Source organism: Lycium barbarum, chromosome 2, assembly GCF_019175385.1.
Source record: "Lycium barbarum isolate Lr01 chromosome 2, ASM1917538v2, whole genome shotgun sequence".
NCBI lineage: Eukaryota > Viridiplantae > Streptophyta > Magnoliopsida > Solanales > Solanaceae > Lycium > Lycium barbarum.
In genome coordinates, this window is record NC_083338.1 from 41,951,640 (window position 1) to 41,970,571 (window position 18,932).

The 18,932-nt window shown below is 37.0% G+C and overlaps 1 protein-coding gene across 4 annotated transcripts; it reads right to left on the bottom strand.

The window, feature by feature from the left end:
- Nucleotides 1–7,458: 7,458 nt before the first annotated feature.
- Nucleotides 7,459–18,709, bottom strand: LOC132626437 (uncharacterized). Of its 4 annotated transcripts, none has more exons than XR_009577293.1 (3): nt 18,083–18,669; nt 8,067–8,190; nt 7,459–7,750 (listed from the first exon to the last, which is right to left on the bottom strand). XR_009577293.1 is itself a non-coding variant. In XM_060341302.1 (3 exons), exons 1-3 carry the CDS (start codon nt 18,692–18,694, stop codon nt 7,629–7,631), a joined length of 381 nt encoding a protein of 126 aa, XP_060197285.1. In that variant the 5' UTR covers nt 18,695–18,709; the 3' UTR covers nt 7,459–7,628. The 4 variants fall into 4 exon arrangements, 2 of the variants coding, with proteins under 2 accessions (XP_060197285.1, XP_060197286.1); XR_009577292.1 differs by lacking the exon at nt 8,067–8,190 and adding an exon at nt 16,826–16,930 and having other exon boundaries at nt 18,083–18,668; XM_060341302.1 differs by lacking the exon at nt 8,067–8,190 and having other exon boundaries at nt 18,083–18,145; nt 18,499–18,709.
- Between the last annotated feature and the right edge of the window lie 223 nt (nt 18,710–18,932).

The following is an 18,932-nucleotide window of genomic DNA, read 5'->3' on the forward strand; positions in this document are numbered from 1 at the left end:
CATGAAATATTAGGAGTGAAATTAAAACTTAATATGTACCAAAATAAATATTTCTATCTATAAATACATAAAATATATGCTCACAAATTCATAAAAATGTCAATCTTTAAAATTTATGATATTCACTGAGTTATAATTATTTTACATTATTTGAATCATGTTACTTCATAGAATGTCGAGTCGTTCATATTCCTGTAGTATTTGATAATTCTTCTACCAAATTTTCTTCCTCATAAGCAATTTTTTGTTTAAAAATTATTTAATTAGGTGACTGAGAAACTTTAATAATAATGAAGACTTATCAAAAGTAAATATTGAACATATGATACAGATTATACTTCTTTAATTAAAATTTTACTACTTTTATATTATGAGTTTGGGCGCGGGCTTAGTACGGGCCTAACATAGCTAGTGTATATAATAGTGAGAGAAAATACATCGAAATCCCACTCAACTTGATGCGTTTTTTCAAAAAAAAACTGGGGATCCTAACCAACCCCCCCCCCCCCCCCCCCAAAACCCATTTTAAATGGAATTAATATCACCTTTTTTCCCACGTGGCAGAGAGAGTGATATCCACTGTCTTTGAGAGAGTGAGAGGTCCGCAAATCAAATTAAAAGATCTTTTTGCATGATGGGGAATTACGTCGCTCTTTGATCTGCAGAATAAGGCTTAGGAGCTCTCTCTTTAAAATTTTTTTATTAAATTGATTTTTCAACTTTTTTAAAACTTTTTTTTCTTTTTTTGTTTTCTTTTTTCTTTTGTCTTCCTCTTTCTTAATGTTCTGTATCCATTTTTTTTCCTTTTGTCTTCATTCTTTTATTTTCCTTTTTTTTGTTTTTTTGTTTTTTTGTTTTAACTTTGTCTTCTTGTCTATTATCCTTCATTGACGCCAACTTTCTTTATGCCTTCATTGGTGAAGGTTCTTAAATGTTTTTGTATCTCTTTAATAGTCAACTTTGATGGAGTAAATTAGTAGGGGATGAAATGCGTGTGTTGAAGACAATGACTATGGTTGAGTGTAGAAGAGTTTGAACAGAGCGGGCCTGAGAAGTTTTCCGATGAGCACAACTCCGGTGATCTCTTTTTCCAGTGATGCAGTGCAGATTTTTTAAAAAAAAAAAGGAGCAAAAGAATGGAAAATAAAAATGGTCCTCCCGTTCTGTGTGTGAATGTTATATAAGTGTGTGTTGGAATAAAATCTGTATGTGGAGAGGGACTGAAGAAGCCACTTTTTATTTGGGAGAAGGTTAGGGGAAAGGGAGAAGGAGATGAGGAGAGAGGGAGCGTGGACCTCTTTTTTTTTTTTTTTTAATAATAATTAATGAAAAATGGTCATTTTCTTCTTTTCTTTTATATTTTTTGGCACTTTGACAAGTGGCAGTCAGTAATTGGTGCGTGAAAGCTACTTTCTTACTTCAAACTGAGATTGAGCTAAAAAGAGTATATTAATATAAGTTTGGAGTTTTTTTTTTTTTTGTGGGGTTGGGGGGTGGGGAGGGGGTAGTAGGACTCCCGCAAAATTTATGTGTCTTTTTAAAAAAAAAAACGTGTCAAGTTGAGGGGGTTTCGATGTATTTACTCTGATGCGCATGACATACATAACACATACACAAGATATGGACATGACATACATCATATGCGTATGACATACACTCTCTTTTTATATCAAAACCAATTGCAAATAGTTATAAGTGCACCCAACTCCGAGGATCGTAATATAATTAATCTATATAAGTTTTAGGTGTCGGTCAAGTCAACGAAGTTTTAAAAAATTACATATTCGACCATATTTTATTGTTACTTTCCAAATATATCCTCATTATAGAATAGGTTTAGAAGCTGCTCCATACTATAAATACCGGTTGTAGAAGCTATTTTAGTTTATGTTAGAATGAATTCCTAAATTTTTATCTACACTTTCCTTTCTTTTTTCTCTTCAGCTTCTCTCAGATAATATTAATGGCTATTCCCACTTGGGAATCGCTACATTTGGTATCGAAGCCGACGATTCTCGGCTGTTTATCGGTGTTAATGGCGGATAGACAGAAAATTAGGGATTCCGGGGGAGGTCTGAATCAGTTGGAGCAACGGATCCATGGTTTTATTGACACATCGAATAGAAGAATGCAGCATATGGAAGAATGGAAACAATATCTTTCCTGAACTTTACATTGTTCACCATGTCAGTACGAAGTTAAAAAATGGTACAACGAACAACAGATTTCAGCTGATCAATGTGCTTATCATCCAAATTTTATTCCGGCACTTTATGGGTTTGAGTATTACGGTGCAGATTTGAATACTCACCCAAATCCTCATGGATTTGAGTATAACTCAGCAACCATGGGTATGATAAGACACTCTGAGCACCAAAAACGTGCCACTGGTGGCAAGAGAAATGTTTGGAAGAAGAAACGCAAATATGAACTTTGTCGCCAACTAGCTAAAACTAAGCTATCAAGTAACAAGATAGTCAGACGAGTTCGCGTGGGTGGTGGCAATGTGAAATGGAGTGCAATTGTTCAAATTGATGCTACTGTTGAGGAGCTACAAGGGGGAAATACATTGAGGGATGTTGAAGATGAGCATGAGGAGAGTTCAGAAATTAAGGAGGACCAAGTGTTTGGCGATTTTCCCCAACCAAAGGCAATTGCTAATCAACTAGTTTGTAGTAGCACTGAAGAAAAGTTAGAACCAGTTGCGGACAAAGTGTTTGATATTTTTCCTCAACAGAACAAAACTGGAGTAGATGAGCTTCAAGTAGTAAAAAGAGATGGGGGAGAAAAAGAAACACTACGAGAAATAGAATCTGGAAAACCCGAAGAGGAGAAGTTAGAAGATAACGGATATCAAATGCTTGATCAAATTCTTCAAATGTATGGAATCAATGTGACGGATTTGCAATGGGATGAAAGTGTAGGAGATGAGCCTCTTGAACTTGAAGATTGCGAGCGGAAGTCAGAAGTTAAGGAGTACTAGGTGTTTGAGTTCAGTTCTCTTAAGGACGAAGCTGAGGTTCTAGATGGCAAGAAATTGCAAGCAGCTAGATTGACACCCGTGAATCTAATCTCGCTCCCACTAAAAATGGTTCCCAGTGATAGGGTATTAACTCGTAAAGAGGTTGGAAATCTGGACAATACTTTCAAATGTGAAATAAAATATGTAAATGTGGAGCCTGTTTTGATTACTCTTGATTGCCATAACTTCCGCGGGACTGGGGAATTTTCCCAAACTGAGAGTTTCACCATTGTCACTGTTGACAGAGAATATTTACACGGTAATTCTGTTGCAGCAGTTTATGAACCAACAGTTAGTACTACTAGTGTAGAAGAGATCAAGAAACATCCTATCCTTACTCACAATGTAAATAGTGATGTCTTTGGATATATAAGTCAAGCTGCTGTGAGGTTGCTAGAAATCTCATTCTAACTGGGAATAATATTCATACCGACACTGGTACACCTGACCTCGTCCTTACACTCGAGGTACAATCTCCTAGATTTTTTCTTCCCAATGTATTGTTAAATTGGGCAGCAGCTCAAGCCGATCCTTCAAAAGTGGATCATCTTTCCTTGCTAGAAAAGTATTCTGAGATAATTTTTGTATCATGTACACCTTTTTTGGCAACGGAAGTGGAAGGGCCAAAATCTATCAAGGCAGATTTTGTGGTATCAAATGTTGTTTCAGTTGCTTGTCGAGTAGCAGCTGATGCTGGAATTCCAACTCTTTGTGTGACCAGCATCAACTGGGACTTCATCTACGTAGAGTATGTAGTGATGGCTACAGATCATCATAATTCAACAGTGGCAAATTTCAAGAGACAATTCTCATGGGGTTGCAAGTAGATTATACGAATCCCGAAAAGAGGGGGGAAATGAAATTGGAAGTGGAATGGATGTGCATGTGGTAATTCCGAACCTTGACAGGCAGCTTGCAGTTCCGAAGTTAGAGGAGAACACTAGTACTATTGAAGAACTTGTTAGAATTCTCCTGACTGGTCACTCTGCCGGAATAGTCGAAGCTATTGTTGTGCCCCTTATTCACTATTTTTTACTAATGCATCTAGCTATTTGAAGTTGGAGTACTCGCATATTTCACTATTTCTTCTTAGTGTTCAACAATGGGATCAATTTGATAACTTTTTCTATCTTCCTTATATCTATATGCAGAGAGTTACTGGTGGCATCGGGTTCCTTATTTTTACAAATGAGCGCGCTTGGGTGATCTATCATGTTAGTTTTGTCTCCTACATTAATCTTGTGATTTGGTTAATCATGTTATTCCTTTTCCGACTGGATATGATCGGTTTGGAATTGCATATCAGTGCAAATGATGTATTAAATTTGTCAGAAGAAAGGGTAGAAACTGTGGTGAAGGCTAGTAAGATGACATTTCTTAGTAGTATTACAGCTTATAGTCAGGAAAGGAGGATTAGAACATGTACTGTTGGAATAGAGTGGAGTAATAGTGAAATTGCGACTCAATTCCTTGAGGTTTTTCAAAATGATTATTGGAGCAGATTCATCATCTTGGGCTATAAAAATCTGGTAGTTGCTTACAAGAGTTTATTTACATTATTACTTCATGTGCATACAGTTATATTTGCTGAAATCAAGGGGGTGTCCTTATTTGTGCTTTGGACAGTAACTTTGGTTCTTTATTTGAAGTGTATCTTCACGGGGCTTGTAAATATTGATCGCGGAAATGGAGGCACATTTACCTTGTATTTCCTGATTCATAGTCATGCCAATGTTATTTTCATGCTCAATGATCAGTTAGCGTCAAAGAAATCATCATGCCTCAAGCATGATATTACTATATTTGGAAGGGAAAGTTATGATGCTATTCAAAATGACAGGGGTGCTCCGACTAGTATTTTTTCTAGTAGAAATATTGCTTTCAAGAAATATGCCACTAGATGCTGTTTGGAACATTTACAATGAGAGAAAATACGTTAAGAAAGTGTCACCGGCTCACTTCTTAAATGCAGGGTTCACAAGCCCCTTGTGGAGCTCTTGTGTGAATTCATCGGAATTCTTTAAGAACCATGATCAACATATTTTTTGTGGTTGCAGTTATGGTATGAGGGAAGCGTCATATTTTGATGTTACTTGGGATGAAGTACAACCTACAGATATGTTGGTTTGTTCTGGTTTTAAAGCAGGATGGCAGCACGTGCAAAGGGAGACAACATCGGGAAGTCTTGGTGAGAGGAAGAACAAAAGCCTTTTTAGACTTAAGAGGAAGACTGGTGGAGTATTTCATTGTCTAAAACGTAAAAACTCAATTAGATTGGGAAGGGAATCACCATTGCATTCAAGGCTTATCATGGAGTTGGCCGTTTGGACTTGGATGCTAGTTAAGAAAGTTGAGAATTATTTCTTTTTGATGATTGATACATTAGCAATTAAGTGGAAGTATCTCTTGACTTTTAACTGGTTGCTTGGAATCTTCTGTTCTCAAATCATATCCCAATCTTGAGGACAAGATTGTTTAAAGGGGAATGGAATGTAACGATTTCAGTACGGGGATCGTAATAAAAAAATTTAGGTGTCGGTCAAGTCAACCAAGTTTTAGAAGATTACATATTAGATCATATTTTATTGTTACTTTACAAATATATCCTCATTCTAGAATAGGTTTAGAAGCTGCTCCATACTATAAGTACCGGTTGTAGAAGCTATTTTAGTTTATGTTGAATGAAATTCTAAATTTTTATCTATATTTACCTTTCTTTTTCTCTTTAATTTCTCTCAAATAATATTAATGGCTATTCCCACTTGGGAATCGCTAAGAGAGTAAATTGGAAAGACAGGGAGGGATAAATTTTACCGAAAGTGTAGTCTAAAATCAAGAGATAGAGTGATTGGCTTAAACTTTTACTAAAATATGAAATATGACTATTGCATAATTTATTCTAAATCGACATGTGGTGTAAAAATTTTCATTTATTTTAGTGAATAATATATCGGGTTCGTTGAGCGCAGAGTGACACAATAATTGCTTGGCATGGCCCCTATATAAATTGGGGTGGTGACACTACAACTTCTCTCTCTCTCTCACACACACACATATATATATATATATATTTATATATATATATATATATATAGGATTTTGCTATGATTTTCTTATCATATTTGAGTTTTAATTTTCTCTCGAAGGAAAGTTAAAGTATAACTATAATTGCTTTACTTTTCCTGAAAGAAAAATATAATTCTCTTCCATATTTGGCTAGTCCCTTTTTTGGAGGAAAAGATTTTGAACCTCTATAAATTGAGGAATCCCTCTCATATAACATAACACAATAGCATCTACAATGTAATCACTTAAGAGTTTTGTTTATGGAGAGATTAGTTTTTCCATAGTTTTTAATGCTTTCTTTTAAATTAGGTTTTTTAATATGTAGGTCACTTGACCAAACTTGGAGTCTTGGTCAGAGCAAGCCGCCCTATTCTATTACCAGACATAATATTATGTTTTTTAATATATTTTCTTTGTTGTCCGATTTGCAATTGTAAGCTTCCGCATGATGCCCTGTTATTTCGATCCCAACAAGTGGTATCGGAGCCAATGGTAGAGCCAAGTGATATCAGAGCCAATGGTTTAGCAATGATTCAATAAGGTTGAAGACGGTCAAGCTGCAACCCAAGTTCACGATAATGAAGATTTTATCTAGGAGTACCACATGTAGAGGTGAATTTCAACCATAATTTCAACATCCCTGCTGCTGCATCTTTAAAAGTAAAGCAAAATATTTTTAAACCAGTTTTTAACCGATAATATTTTTAACCATGGCAAGCAGCAGTAATGAAGATTATGTGAAGAAGACGGATCAATTTTTGTCAAAAAAATACAGGCCAAAAGGGGAGATTTGTTAGGGTTTTGCCCTGATTTTCTTATCATATTTGAGTTTTAATTTTCTCTTGAAGGAAAGTCAAAGTATAACCATAATTTCTTTACTTTTCCTGAAAGGAAAATATAATTCTCTTCCATATTTGGCTAGTCCTTTTCTTGGAGGAAAAGATTTTGAACCTCTATAAATTGAAGAATCTCTCTCATATAACATAACACAATAGCATCCACAATGTAATCACTAAATAGTCTTGTTTATGGGGAGATTATTCTCTCCATAGTTTTTAATGCTTTCTTTTAAATTAGGTTTTTAAAAATATAACTCACTTAACCAAGCTATATTATAATATTATGCTTTTTAATATATTTTCTTTGTTGTCCCATTTATCGTCGTTCAATGTTTGCAATTGTAAGCTTCCGCATGATGACCTGTTATTTCGATCCCAACAAGAATATCATCAGAATTTGACAAGGAATTATTATAAAAGTGAAAGAGATACCGATGATAGTATCTACCGAATCAAATCATCACTTACAGAGTAATTTCTACTATCATTATAGCTTTTACTCTATGCAAACATAGCATCAATCAATTAAGATGCTGAAATACGATGATTATGGATCAGCTGAAGTAGCAAAAGGCAGACAAGATCAAATCCTTCACATTATAATTAATCTCACAAATTTAAGGAAATGCAAATATTTTTTGCCTAAATACAATGATCAATTACAGAAGTAGCAATAGCAAGCGGTTCGACCCCAGTCCAAGTCACAAGAGAGCATGCTTCCAGTTGATGCATTGATGGTTACAGCCATCACTATCAACGCATTGCTCAAGAAACACTGTTTGGCTGAGCTTTTTACAACCAAATGCTTCTGCCATTTGCATATCTGCATAGAAAAGAAGATAAATGCTTAAAAGTTTACAATGATAAATCATGCAATGATTATTTTAGAAAATTAACTTTTACACTCTAATAATATAAAGATTTTTTTTACATTATCAGATCATCATCTTAAACATAACTAAAAGTAACTGTCTACAAGATGTGAAACTAGTTACCTAAAACCTTTTAATCAATGATTCCAGGGACAAAGACCTAGCCCTACTTTAAGAAAACAACTAAGAAGTGTTCACTTGACCTTAAAACTAAACAATGCCAGATGAATAGTGTTAGGTGGGAACTATAGTATGTTGGCTACTCACCAGTTGATGCAATGAGGAAGCAAAACAAGAGAGCAATAAAAGTCGGGCAGTGAAGATGAGATTTAGCCATGTCTCTTGACTGTCTCGTTTGATTTTTTGAGATTAAATGAAAATTTAACTTCACCTATTATAGACAGGAAAAGAGTCATTGTTGAGACAAGAAATCAACAGCTAACAATGTTAGGATTTGAATCCCAAATCCGACCTTTGTAAGCAGGTTTCCAGGAAAGATTGGAGGGTCACAGCTGGACCACTTAAATACCAACCTCCTTAGACAGAACCTACTTACGCCGTGATGTAAGCGAAGAATAAATAGCACACACAGATTTATAGTGGTTCACCCTCAATGTGAGAGCTACGTCCACGTTGCTGCTGTAGATTTTATTAAAGAAGAAATATTACAAGTGTTTACAACACTCAACCTCACAAATGAATTTCTCTCTAACTCTTCCCTACTTGAGTTCTTGAGTTATTTTGGCGATATTTTCCAAATGAAGCTTAGAGCTCTATTTATAAGCTTAAAAAAAAAACGCGTGAACAGTAAACCGCGTGAACAGTAACAAACAGTAAACCGCTTTTTTATACGCGTGAACAGTACCACGCGTATTTACTATTCAACTCTGGTGGGCCCCACATGTCGGAGGGACCTACTCAACAATCCTCCCACTTGAAGGTTAATTTTAATTTGTCTTCACACTTTGATCGATGCAACAGCTCTTTCCTAGTTTCATACTTCGTGCAGGCCAACTGAAGCTGAACATAGCTTCAGTTTGTCTATCGTCACTGCCTTTGTCAGCATGTCTGCTGGATTCTGACTCCCTACGATCTTCTCAAGCACTAACACTCCATCTTCCAAAGCTGATCTAATGAAATGGTACCGGAGTTGTATGTGCTTCGTTCGAGCATGGTAGACCGGGTTCTTTGCCAAATGAATGGCACTTTGGCTATCAAAATATAGCACACTTCCCTCGTGGTCCTGATTCAATTTCCGCAGAAAAGATTGTAGCTACATCATTTCCTTTGTAGCCTCCGTCACAGCAACGTACTCAGCCTCACAACTAGAGAGAGCTACTATCTTTTGCAACTTGGAAACCCAAGAGATTGCAGTACCTCCGAAGGTGTAAACATACCCGGATGTGCTCTTTCTGCTATCAACATCACCACCGTTGTCAGCATCAACATACCCTTGCAATCCTTTTTCTGATTTTCGAAAATACAGAGCTGAACTCGAGATGCCTCTTAGATATCTGAATATCCACTTCACAGCCTCCCAGTGTTGCTTTCCCGGATTGCTCATAAATCGGCAGACAACTCCCACTGCGTGTGCAATGTCTGGCCTTGAACATATCATTACATACATAAGACTACCGATTGCAGATGCATAAGGTATCTTGTCCATCTGGTTCTTCTCATCCTCGGTTGTCGACGACTGATCCTTTGACAACCGAAAGTGTCCAGCCAAGGGAGTGCTGACTGGCTTGGCATCATGTATGTTGAACCTATTGATAACTTTCCTCACATATTCTTCTTGTGAGAGTTTGATGCCCTCCTTGCTTCGGTCGATTCTCATCCCAAGGATTTGCTTTGCAGCTCCCAAATCCTTCATTGCAAACTCTTCCGATAACCCTTTTTTCAACCGATCAATCTCCTGTAGGTTTGCTCCTACGATTAGCATGTCGTCGACATAGAGTAGTAGTATCATGTACGAGTCTTCAAATTTCTTGAAGTAACAACAGTGATCTGCCTCGCACCTTGAAAAATCAGCTTTCTTCATAAAGCTGTTAAACTTTAAATACCACTGTCTTGGAGCCTGTTTTAGTCCGTACGGACTCTTTTGAAGTTTACACACTAGATTCTCCTTTCCTTTGACTTTGAATCCCTCCGGCCGTCGCATGTAGATTTCGTCGTCTAGATCACCGTGAAGAAATGCAGTTTTCACGTCCATCTGTTGCAGATGTAGATTTTCCTTTGCTACCAGTCCAAGAACAGTTATGATAGTCACCATCTTGACTACGGGAGAGAAGATCTCCGTATAGTCGATGCCTTCTTTCTGTTGAAATCCCTTTGCAACCAACCTTGCTTTATAACGCTTGCTTCCATTGGGTTCTTCCTTTATCCGATAAACTCATTTGTTTTGCAATGCCCTCTTATCCTTTGGCAACTCGGCTAACTCCCATGTATGATTTGCCGATAGTGAATCCATCTCATCCTTCATTGCCAGCTCCCACTTAGTCGATTCATCGACTTGCATTGCTTCTTCATAACATTCTGGCTCCCCTCTATCAGTGAGTAGAATGTAGTTGAGGGATGGAGAGTACCTGTGAATCGGCTTCCTGATCCTGGATGATCTACGCAATTCTGTGATTGGCGTCTGTTCATTTGTTTCAGAATCAGCACTTTCATCAGCACCTTCTCAGATTGTTTGTTCCTCTGCCTCGGCTGTACCTGGCTGCGGCTCAGGTATCGGGAAGTCCCTCAAATCGACTATTTCCGATTCCTTGTCCTGACATTCTGAATTTTTTTGCAACTTGTCTTTGTACAGTACCTCTTCGTTGAAGACAACATTCCTGCTTCGGATGATCTTTCGATTTTGTTCATCCCAAAATCGGTAACCAAGCTCGGTGTCACCATATCCAATAAAGTAACACTTCTTTGATTTTGGATCAAGCTTGCTTCTAGCCGTATCATCATTATGAACATATGATAAGTAGCCGAACACTTTCAGAAATGAAAGATTTACCTTCTTGCCACTCCAGACTTCTTCTGGAATTCTGAAATCCAAGGGAACTGACGGTCCTCGGTTAATTAAGAAGGCCGCGGTATTGACTGCATCTGCCCAGAATGTCTTGGGCAGTCCAGAGTGTATTATCATACTCCGAGCACGCTCGTTCAACGTTCGGTTCATTCTTTCGGCTATTCCATTTTGTTGCGGCGTTCCAGGAATAGTCTTCATCATCTTGATTCCATTATCGGCACAGTACCTTTTGAAATCACCATCGGTGTATTCTCCGCTGTTGTCGGACCTCAAACACTTCAACTTGAGGTTTGTTTCATTCTCGACCATGGCTTTCCATCTTTTGAATACACTAAACACATCAAATTTATTTTTCATAAAGTAAACCCATACCTTCCTGGTTGAATCATCAATGAAGGTCACGTAGTAGTGTGATCCTCCAAGAGAGGGGACAGTGGTAGGTCCCCACACGTCTGTGTGCACCAATTCCAGCTTTTCGACCTTCAACTCTCTGCCTGCACTTGAGAAGCTTACTCGCTTTTGTTTTCCGAGAATGCAGCTCTCACACGTATGAAGGTCCACCGTCTTCAGCTCCGAAATTAAGCCATTTGTCACCAACAGCTTCATCCCTTCTGGCTGATATGCCCAAGCCGACAATGCCACAAATCTGTCTTCTTTGTGTTGTCAACCACAGCAACAATATCACGACAGCTATCCGTCATGTAGAGAGTGCCAATCTTCTTTCCTCGGCCAACTACCATAGCACCTTTCGCCACCTTCCAAGACCCATTACCAAAGTTGAGATCATATCCCTCATCATCAAGCTGACCTACTGAAATCAGGTTTCGCATCAGCTTTGGAACATGTCTAACTTTTGTAATCTTCCACGAGGATCCATTTGACATCTTCAAATTAATGTCTCCCGTGCCAACAACGTCTAGCGGCTCTCCATCGGCTAAATAAACTTTGCCGAGATTCCCAGCCACGTAGTTTGTCATTATATCATGATGTGGGGTGGTATGAAAGGACGCTCCTGAGTCAAGCACCCAAGAGTCGATCGGGCTGTCAACCGATAGCAACAACGCATCGCCAATGTCTTCCGTAGCAGCGTTGATTCCAACCCCCTTGTTGTCCTCCTTCTTTGGCGCCCTGCAGTTCTTCTTGAGGTGACCTGGTTTTCCACAGTTCCAACACTCAAGTGTTCGTCCTGGTCTGGATTGACCCCTGCCATTCCTTGACTTCGATCTGACCCTATTTCGGTTGTAGTTTCTGTCATAATTTCTGCTTCTGTTTTCAACATTAAAAGCAAAACTCGTCGATGCCTCTCCAGAATCTGTCCTGCGCACCTCCTCAGCAAGGATACGATCTCTAACATCGTTGAACTTTAGTTTGTCACTGCCGACAGAATTACTAACCGCTGCTCTCATTGGCTCCCAGCTATTTGGTAGGGATGCCAACAAAATTAGAGCTTGTACTTCATCATCGAAATCAATTTTTACCGATGACAATTGATTTACAATGGTATTGAATCATTTATGTGTGCAGCAACATGAGTATTTTCCATCATCTTTAGATGAAATAGTTTCTTCATGAGAAATACCTTATTACTTGCCGAAGGTTTCTCATACATGTCAGACAATACCTTCATCATATCTGCGGTGGTCTTCTCCTTTGCCACGTTGTGAGCAACGTTCTTCGACAGCGTCAGCCGAATGACTCCCAGAACTTGTCTGTCGAGGAGATCCCAATCTGCTTGCTTCATCTCCTCTGGTTTCAAACTCAGAGGTTCATGAAGTTTTCTGCCATATAAATAATCTTCAATTTGCATTCTCCAGAACGCAAAATCTGTACTATCGAATTTACCGATGCCGTGCGTCGTACCATCTTCGCCTCCCATCATTTCTAAAATCACAACACAACCTGTTGCTCTGATACCAGTTGTTAGGATTTGAATCCCAAATCCGACCTTTGTAAGCAGGTTCCCAGGAAAGATTGGAGGGTCACAGCTGGACCACTTAAATACCAACCTCCTTAGACAGAACCTACTTACGTCGTGATGTAAGCGAAGAATAAATAGCACACACAGATTTATAGTGGTTCACCCTCAATGTGAGAGCTACGTCCACGTTGCTGCTGCAGATCTTATTAAAGAAGAAATATTACAAGTGTTTACAACACTCAACCTCACAAATGAATTTCTCTCTAACTCTTCTCTACTTGAGTTCTTGAGTTATTTTGGCGATATTTTCCAAATGAAGCTTAGAGCTCTATTTATAAGCTTAAAAAAAACGCGTGAACAGTAACACCGCGTGAACAGTAGCAAACAGTAAACCGCGCTTTTATACGCGTGAACAGTACCACGCGTATTTACTATTCAACTCTGGTGGGCTCCACATGTCGAAGGGACCTACTCAACAAACAATGGCTTGTGAAGCATACAAGAAAAAATATGGATTTAAAATTTTATACCCTAGTAAATGGCAAAGAAAAAAAAACATTTTTGTCTTTTCTTTCAACCAAAGAATCACTAAACGGTTGTTCTTGACCTCTCAATAGTATTCAAGGAAAATTTTGTGGCTTTCAACCAAACTATTAATAGATGATATTTTTGTTCAATTTTGCATAGTTTAGTGGCATATTTGACCCTTTTCTTGTAGTAGCAATATGGAGACCTCGATGTCCTTGACGTCATCTGTTGTCCACGGACGCACTAGTATGACATAATGTGTGTGTATTCAAAAGTGCTTTTTAATTTGATTAGCCAAAAACAAACTTATTCTCGCCAAAAATATTTTTTTAAAAAGCTCTTTTTAAAGAAAATGTTTTTCAAAATAAATTTGTTGTAAAAGCTTAGCCAAACAAGCTATTATCCAAATAAGATGCCCAGCAGGGCTAAAGCTTACATGCCGAGATTGAAATTTTATCAAAATTTAAAAATATTGGTACTTGTTTAACATCTTTGAAAATTAAAGTAACGAGAGTTGAGGGTATAACTGGAAAAACAATTGTAAATTGACATTCCTCTATTTTCTTTTACTCATTCATTATTGACTTTGTAGGTTCTTTAAGAATAATAAATGAAGTATATATTTTACCAAATACTCATATTGATTGTATTTGGAAATGACTAATTAATGTTAAGGCTAAAATAAGAAAAAAAAAATTGTCTTTCTTTTGATATACTAAAGTAGATAGGTAAAAGTGAAAATTTATTTTAATACAATGGACAAGTAAAAATGAACGGATGAAACATTTTGAGACGAATATATTTAATAATGTTGACAACTAATATGGACGGAGGGAGTAGTATATGTTAGGCCACTTAGTAAAGCTTATGGGAATCCACATCTAGGACCATATATTTAATTATGTGGCCGGAAGATCTTCCCCTTTTACAACTTACAAGGATATAGCATTATAAAGCCTCTTTTTTCTTGTATGTTTCACAACCTACTGTTACCTGCTATTTTCTCTTGTTTCTATTTAATAATAATAACGGACTCTCCCTATAAAATGTGAGTTAAATCCTCAGTCACAAAAAATCAATTCAGAAATATGGCTATTCAAATTTCAAGAGTTAAATAATTTTTTCTTTCTACGTGATCTTTTCAAATTGCTTTTAAATATTTTGAATTGTCAGTCATTGTGACCTTAGTACTTTTTACGTATTTTTTAAATATTCAAATTTTATTTCAAAAAACTAAAAAATTTCATGTTCGAATTAACGACCAAAATTAAAAAGTTTGACTATCAAAATCCGAACGGTGCTACTTAAATTGGGACAGAGATTCCATTTCAAATTCACAATAAAAAATAAAAAGTTTGACTTTCGAAATCCGAGCAGTGCAATATAAATTGGGATAGATGGACCAAGTAGTGCTCCCTCTGGTCCGTTTTACTGTTCGTCCTTACTAAATAAATGGTCCAAAATAGTTGGCATTTTAGAAAATCAAAATAATTAATTATGAGTTTCCACATTTACCCTTGCTCAATAAATGTGGGGCTCGAGTGATCATTAACGTGGTGAAAAAGAGAGTGACTATTAATTGAGATCAAAGAATAAACAAGGATAATTTATTCAAATTACCCTTTTAATTAATGTTTTCGTAAGGGGCATGCAAAAAAAATGACAAGTAAAATGGACCGAAAGGAATATTACACTATTAAATTAGCGACGGATGAATTCTGTAACTAAACAACAAAATTCATGCTACTCTTATATAGTGACAGATTATTAAGGAATTCTGCTACCTACAAGCAATTTAAAGATAGATTGACAATTAAGTTCGTAGCTATATTTATTTTCTTGTCAATACAAAAGAAATATAAGACTACATCTTTGGGGAAAGATTTAGTTGTCACTTTCTTTTATACGCAGATATAAAAGGGGCAGAAGCAATAGGTTGTGAAACACCAAGCGCAACATGGAAAGGAGCTTGCGTTGTTACTGAGGACTGTGACAACCAATGCATCAAATGGGAGGGAGCTATTCATGGAGCTTGTCATTTGGGATTTGGGTGGAGCATTAGACAGTGTTATTGCTACTTCTGTTGATCTATCATAGTCATCATAGTTCACTATCTTGGTGGAGCCTATGCTTTCTATGCTAAGATAAAAACCCATATAATGTGTAATAAAGCACAAGCAGTGTGTTGGAATAAAAACTCTAACGGCTTGTTTGGTATGATCGATAAGCAAAAATAGTCCTGGAATAAAAATTTAGTGCCGCCTTATCTCACGTTTGGTTAGAATAAAAACTCGGGATAACTCAGATATGGACCTGTCTAAGTGCTCTACTCTAGTGTTACTATATGCTCATTAAGTTAACTCAATATGCTTGTTTGCTTAGTTAATCAGCTTGAATATGATTAGTTAACATATCTAGTAGTTGCTCTTGATATAGGAAGATCAATTTGAACCTCCATGTCTGCATATGATTGACTTGTCAGTCCAACCTTACTTAAAGATAGTATGTCTTATGTTGAAACCAATCCCGTGCTTCTATGATCATTTTGAACAAAATCGTTGAACTAGATGAATCTCAAAGTCTACGTGTTGTTTTCACTGTGTGGTGGCTACTTAAGTTCAGCCTAGCTAGATGTCAAATCTTTGTTGAAATTCCTAGGTGTATGTATGCTAAAACTGTGAGGTCAATGCAACCTAGCGCTAGTTATCAGCCTATCATGCCATAAATATGCTGTGATTTAAATAAAATTGTGTCTTCAAAAAAATTAGATATTGTGATAATGTTAAATAGCCTATTTGGATCTTGAATATGTCACATGCTTTGATCATTGTTCTTCTGTGGGTGGGTGTATGTTCCTTGGGTGGTCATGGCTCTATTTTGAAAATGATGATATGTACTTAAGATAGCTCAAGCACTATGGGATTTGTTGTGTTCTTGCTTGGCTCTAAAGAGTGTATATCAACACATCATGCTAAACTGACTAAGGAATACTAATTGTGTTGTTGTGCCTGATTGGATGGGAAACTGACATTTTGACACAGTTAAGAAGTAATGGAAGATAAAAATTGGACCTGTGCATGATAATTTAGACTGATAAGAATCATTTAAGATAAAAATGGGATGGTACATGGTCACATGAGCATAAATGAGACTTAAGAGGTTGTCACTTGGATGTGATGAGGCAAGGAGTGACTTACCCAGGACTAGGGAAAAGTTAGGAAAGACTTTGAGTTTCCTTACTCAGTCTAGTACTACTGATCCTAGGTTGATGGGATCCCTCTTTGTTGAATCACACTCCTATGGGACCCTCCATGATCTCAGTGAGGTATGAAAGAGGAAGGTTATGTGGTCTTAACAAGTTATGTCTCAATTTGTATGTATGCCACCCTCGCCCTTTTACTTCCCTTCTGCTTGTGAATTGCTAAACAACCACTATAGTAGTTCTTAACTTAGAAATGCATGTTGTGTCATATATCTATCCATGTATAAGTTGTTACTAAATATAGGTTTCTATGCTGATTCTCCTAGACCTGCAATACTTTGTTGTGAGTGTCTTACCTTGTTAAAGCCTTTCTGAGGAATGGACCTTAAGAACACCTGCATTTACTGATAGAATGAGCCTAAAATTTGTAAGGGTGATCTGTGCATAAGCCAACTCAGTCCCTAAATGGTCAAAAAAATGAATTCACTATGTGATTAAGGGGTACACAACATTTGTCAAAACATCATAATACTTTCTTTTCTTTTCTCCACTGATTGTGTCACATGTATGCATTGTGAAGTCAGGTTATGGTTAGAATGTGATTAATGAGTGATATATGTGAGGCAAATGATCTTGTATTAATGAAGTATCATAGAAGTTCCCTTTTTTTAGTAGGACTGAGTATATGTCAAGTATATCACAGTATATGCATATATATCTGATGTATTGATATTGAGGTCATCCGAGGTTTCCCTTCTTCTCTCCTTTTTTCTTTTACTTTCTGATTCTACAGCATGGTATACGTCAAGTATACATGACATATACTCCATGTATACTGAAGTGTATATTGATGTATATTAATGGAATATCATGAGTTGATCTGACCAGTAGGCCTTGTAATTAGTTGATTTCGGCCCGCTCCTTCAATTTTTGGACAAAGGAATAAGACTCAAGCTATCTAGACATATGAATTCCACATTCCTAATGCTTAACAAAACCTCAACAGAATATATATCCTTCATAATACAATTTTGACACCATGATTTTATTTCATCACTTAAACAAACTTAACCTCAAGACCATGTCTCCACACATAGTCACACATATTATTGAAAGTAAACTGAACCAATTTCTACAAGCATTGAGCATGAGATCTATTTAGTTTCAAACCGTTGCACAGAGATTAACTCAAAGTATAGTCTTTTAGGCTAACCAAATCTCAACTACATGGTCATAATCTAGTTAGTCAAGTGATAAACAATGAATATATGCTCATTTTAAGCTAAGCTAGATTCCTAATCACTTACACTCATGACATGCTAGCCAATACTATTTAAACTACAAAGCAAGGCACAGTTTGATCACATAATTAAAGGCATGCTTAATCAATGTCTACGCTATCAACATTTACCTCGGCCTAATCATATTTTCAGCTGAACACGTGATTTCTACATTAATCTAAGAATAATTCTAAACAAACAAGAAACATAATTTTAAACTAACACATATTAACCTAAAGCTTAATTAAACAAGCATATAAACACAAAAAAACATATAACACACATAAGGAACATAAAATAACTAAGTTAAAACAGAGAAAGGATAAAAAATACCTCTTCCTAGAGCAGCCTTTGTCAAGAATGGATTTGGGGATCTTGAACTCCTCCACACTCGTACTCAACCACAAAACAAAAGAAAAATTTAAACTAGATCCCAAAATTAGAGAAATAGACCAAGTGTTCCAATTCTAGTCGGTCACTTTGTCACAAACTCAAAATCTTAGGTTTTTTGCTTGTAAAAGCTTGTGTCAGTGCGTGGTAGAAAATGGGGTTCTTTATATAGAACCCCAAAACCCCAACTCAGGGCTTTCAACCGATGTGGGACTTTGATTTTTTGAGGGATTTCTTTGTAAATCCTTGTGATTCAACAAAAACCAATAGAAATTGAGAACAAATGGACAAAAACCATTAAGGTTTTGTCCTTGTTTGAGCAGAAAAGCAAAAAAGAAAGGGAGAGATGAAGGTTTTACCTATTCTCGGTGGTGTATCAATGGAGAGAGGATAAGAGAAATTAATGCTCTTATCCAAAACGGGCAAGGATGACTGTAATACTGGCAATTTTGTGATGTGAGAGAGGAAGAGCAGACGGCTGCTAGGGTTTGAAGAGAAACCCTCTTCAACAAAAGAAATGAGGGCGTGTTTGGCATGATACAAGCATATATGCATGTTTGGGTCGGGTCATGTGAACAACGGCGTAACACAGGAAAGGTGATAGGTACATAAGTAAGTATCCCTTAACTTCTAGTGACGTGTTTTAAAGTCGTACGGGTTTAGGTCCAGAGCGGACAATATCACTAGTGGGCTGAGCTGTTACAGATGGTATCAGAGCCACTCTTGTGTCAGCCTTATCGATGGTGGGTCACAGTTCAACTGAGTTTAGGCAAATTCCGGGTAAGCGGGACAA

Bases quoted from the DNA above. Each gene is read 5' to 3' on its own strand.
- LOC132626437 (XM_060341302.1), bottom strand. From the start codon at position 18,694: ATGCATATATGCTTGTATCATGCCAAACACGCCCTCATTTCTTTTGTT. The intron at 18,146-18,498 runs GTAAAACCTTCA...TTTGTGGTTGAG, and splicing joins TGATACACCACCGAGAATAG to TACGAGTGTGGAGGAGTTCA. The intron at 7,751-18,082 runs GTATTTTTTATC...TTTTCTATGCAG, and splicing joins AAAGGCTGCTCTAGGAAGAG to ATATGCAAATGGCAGAAGCA.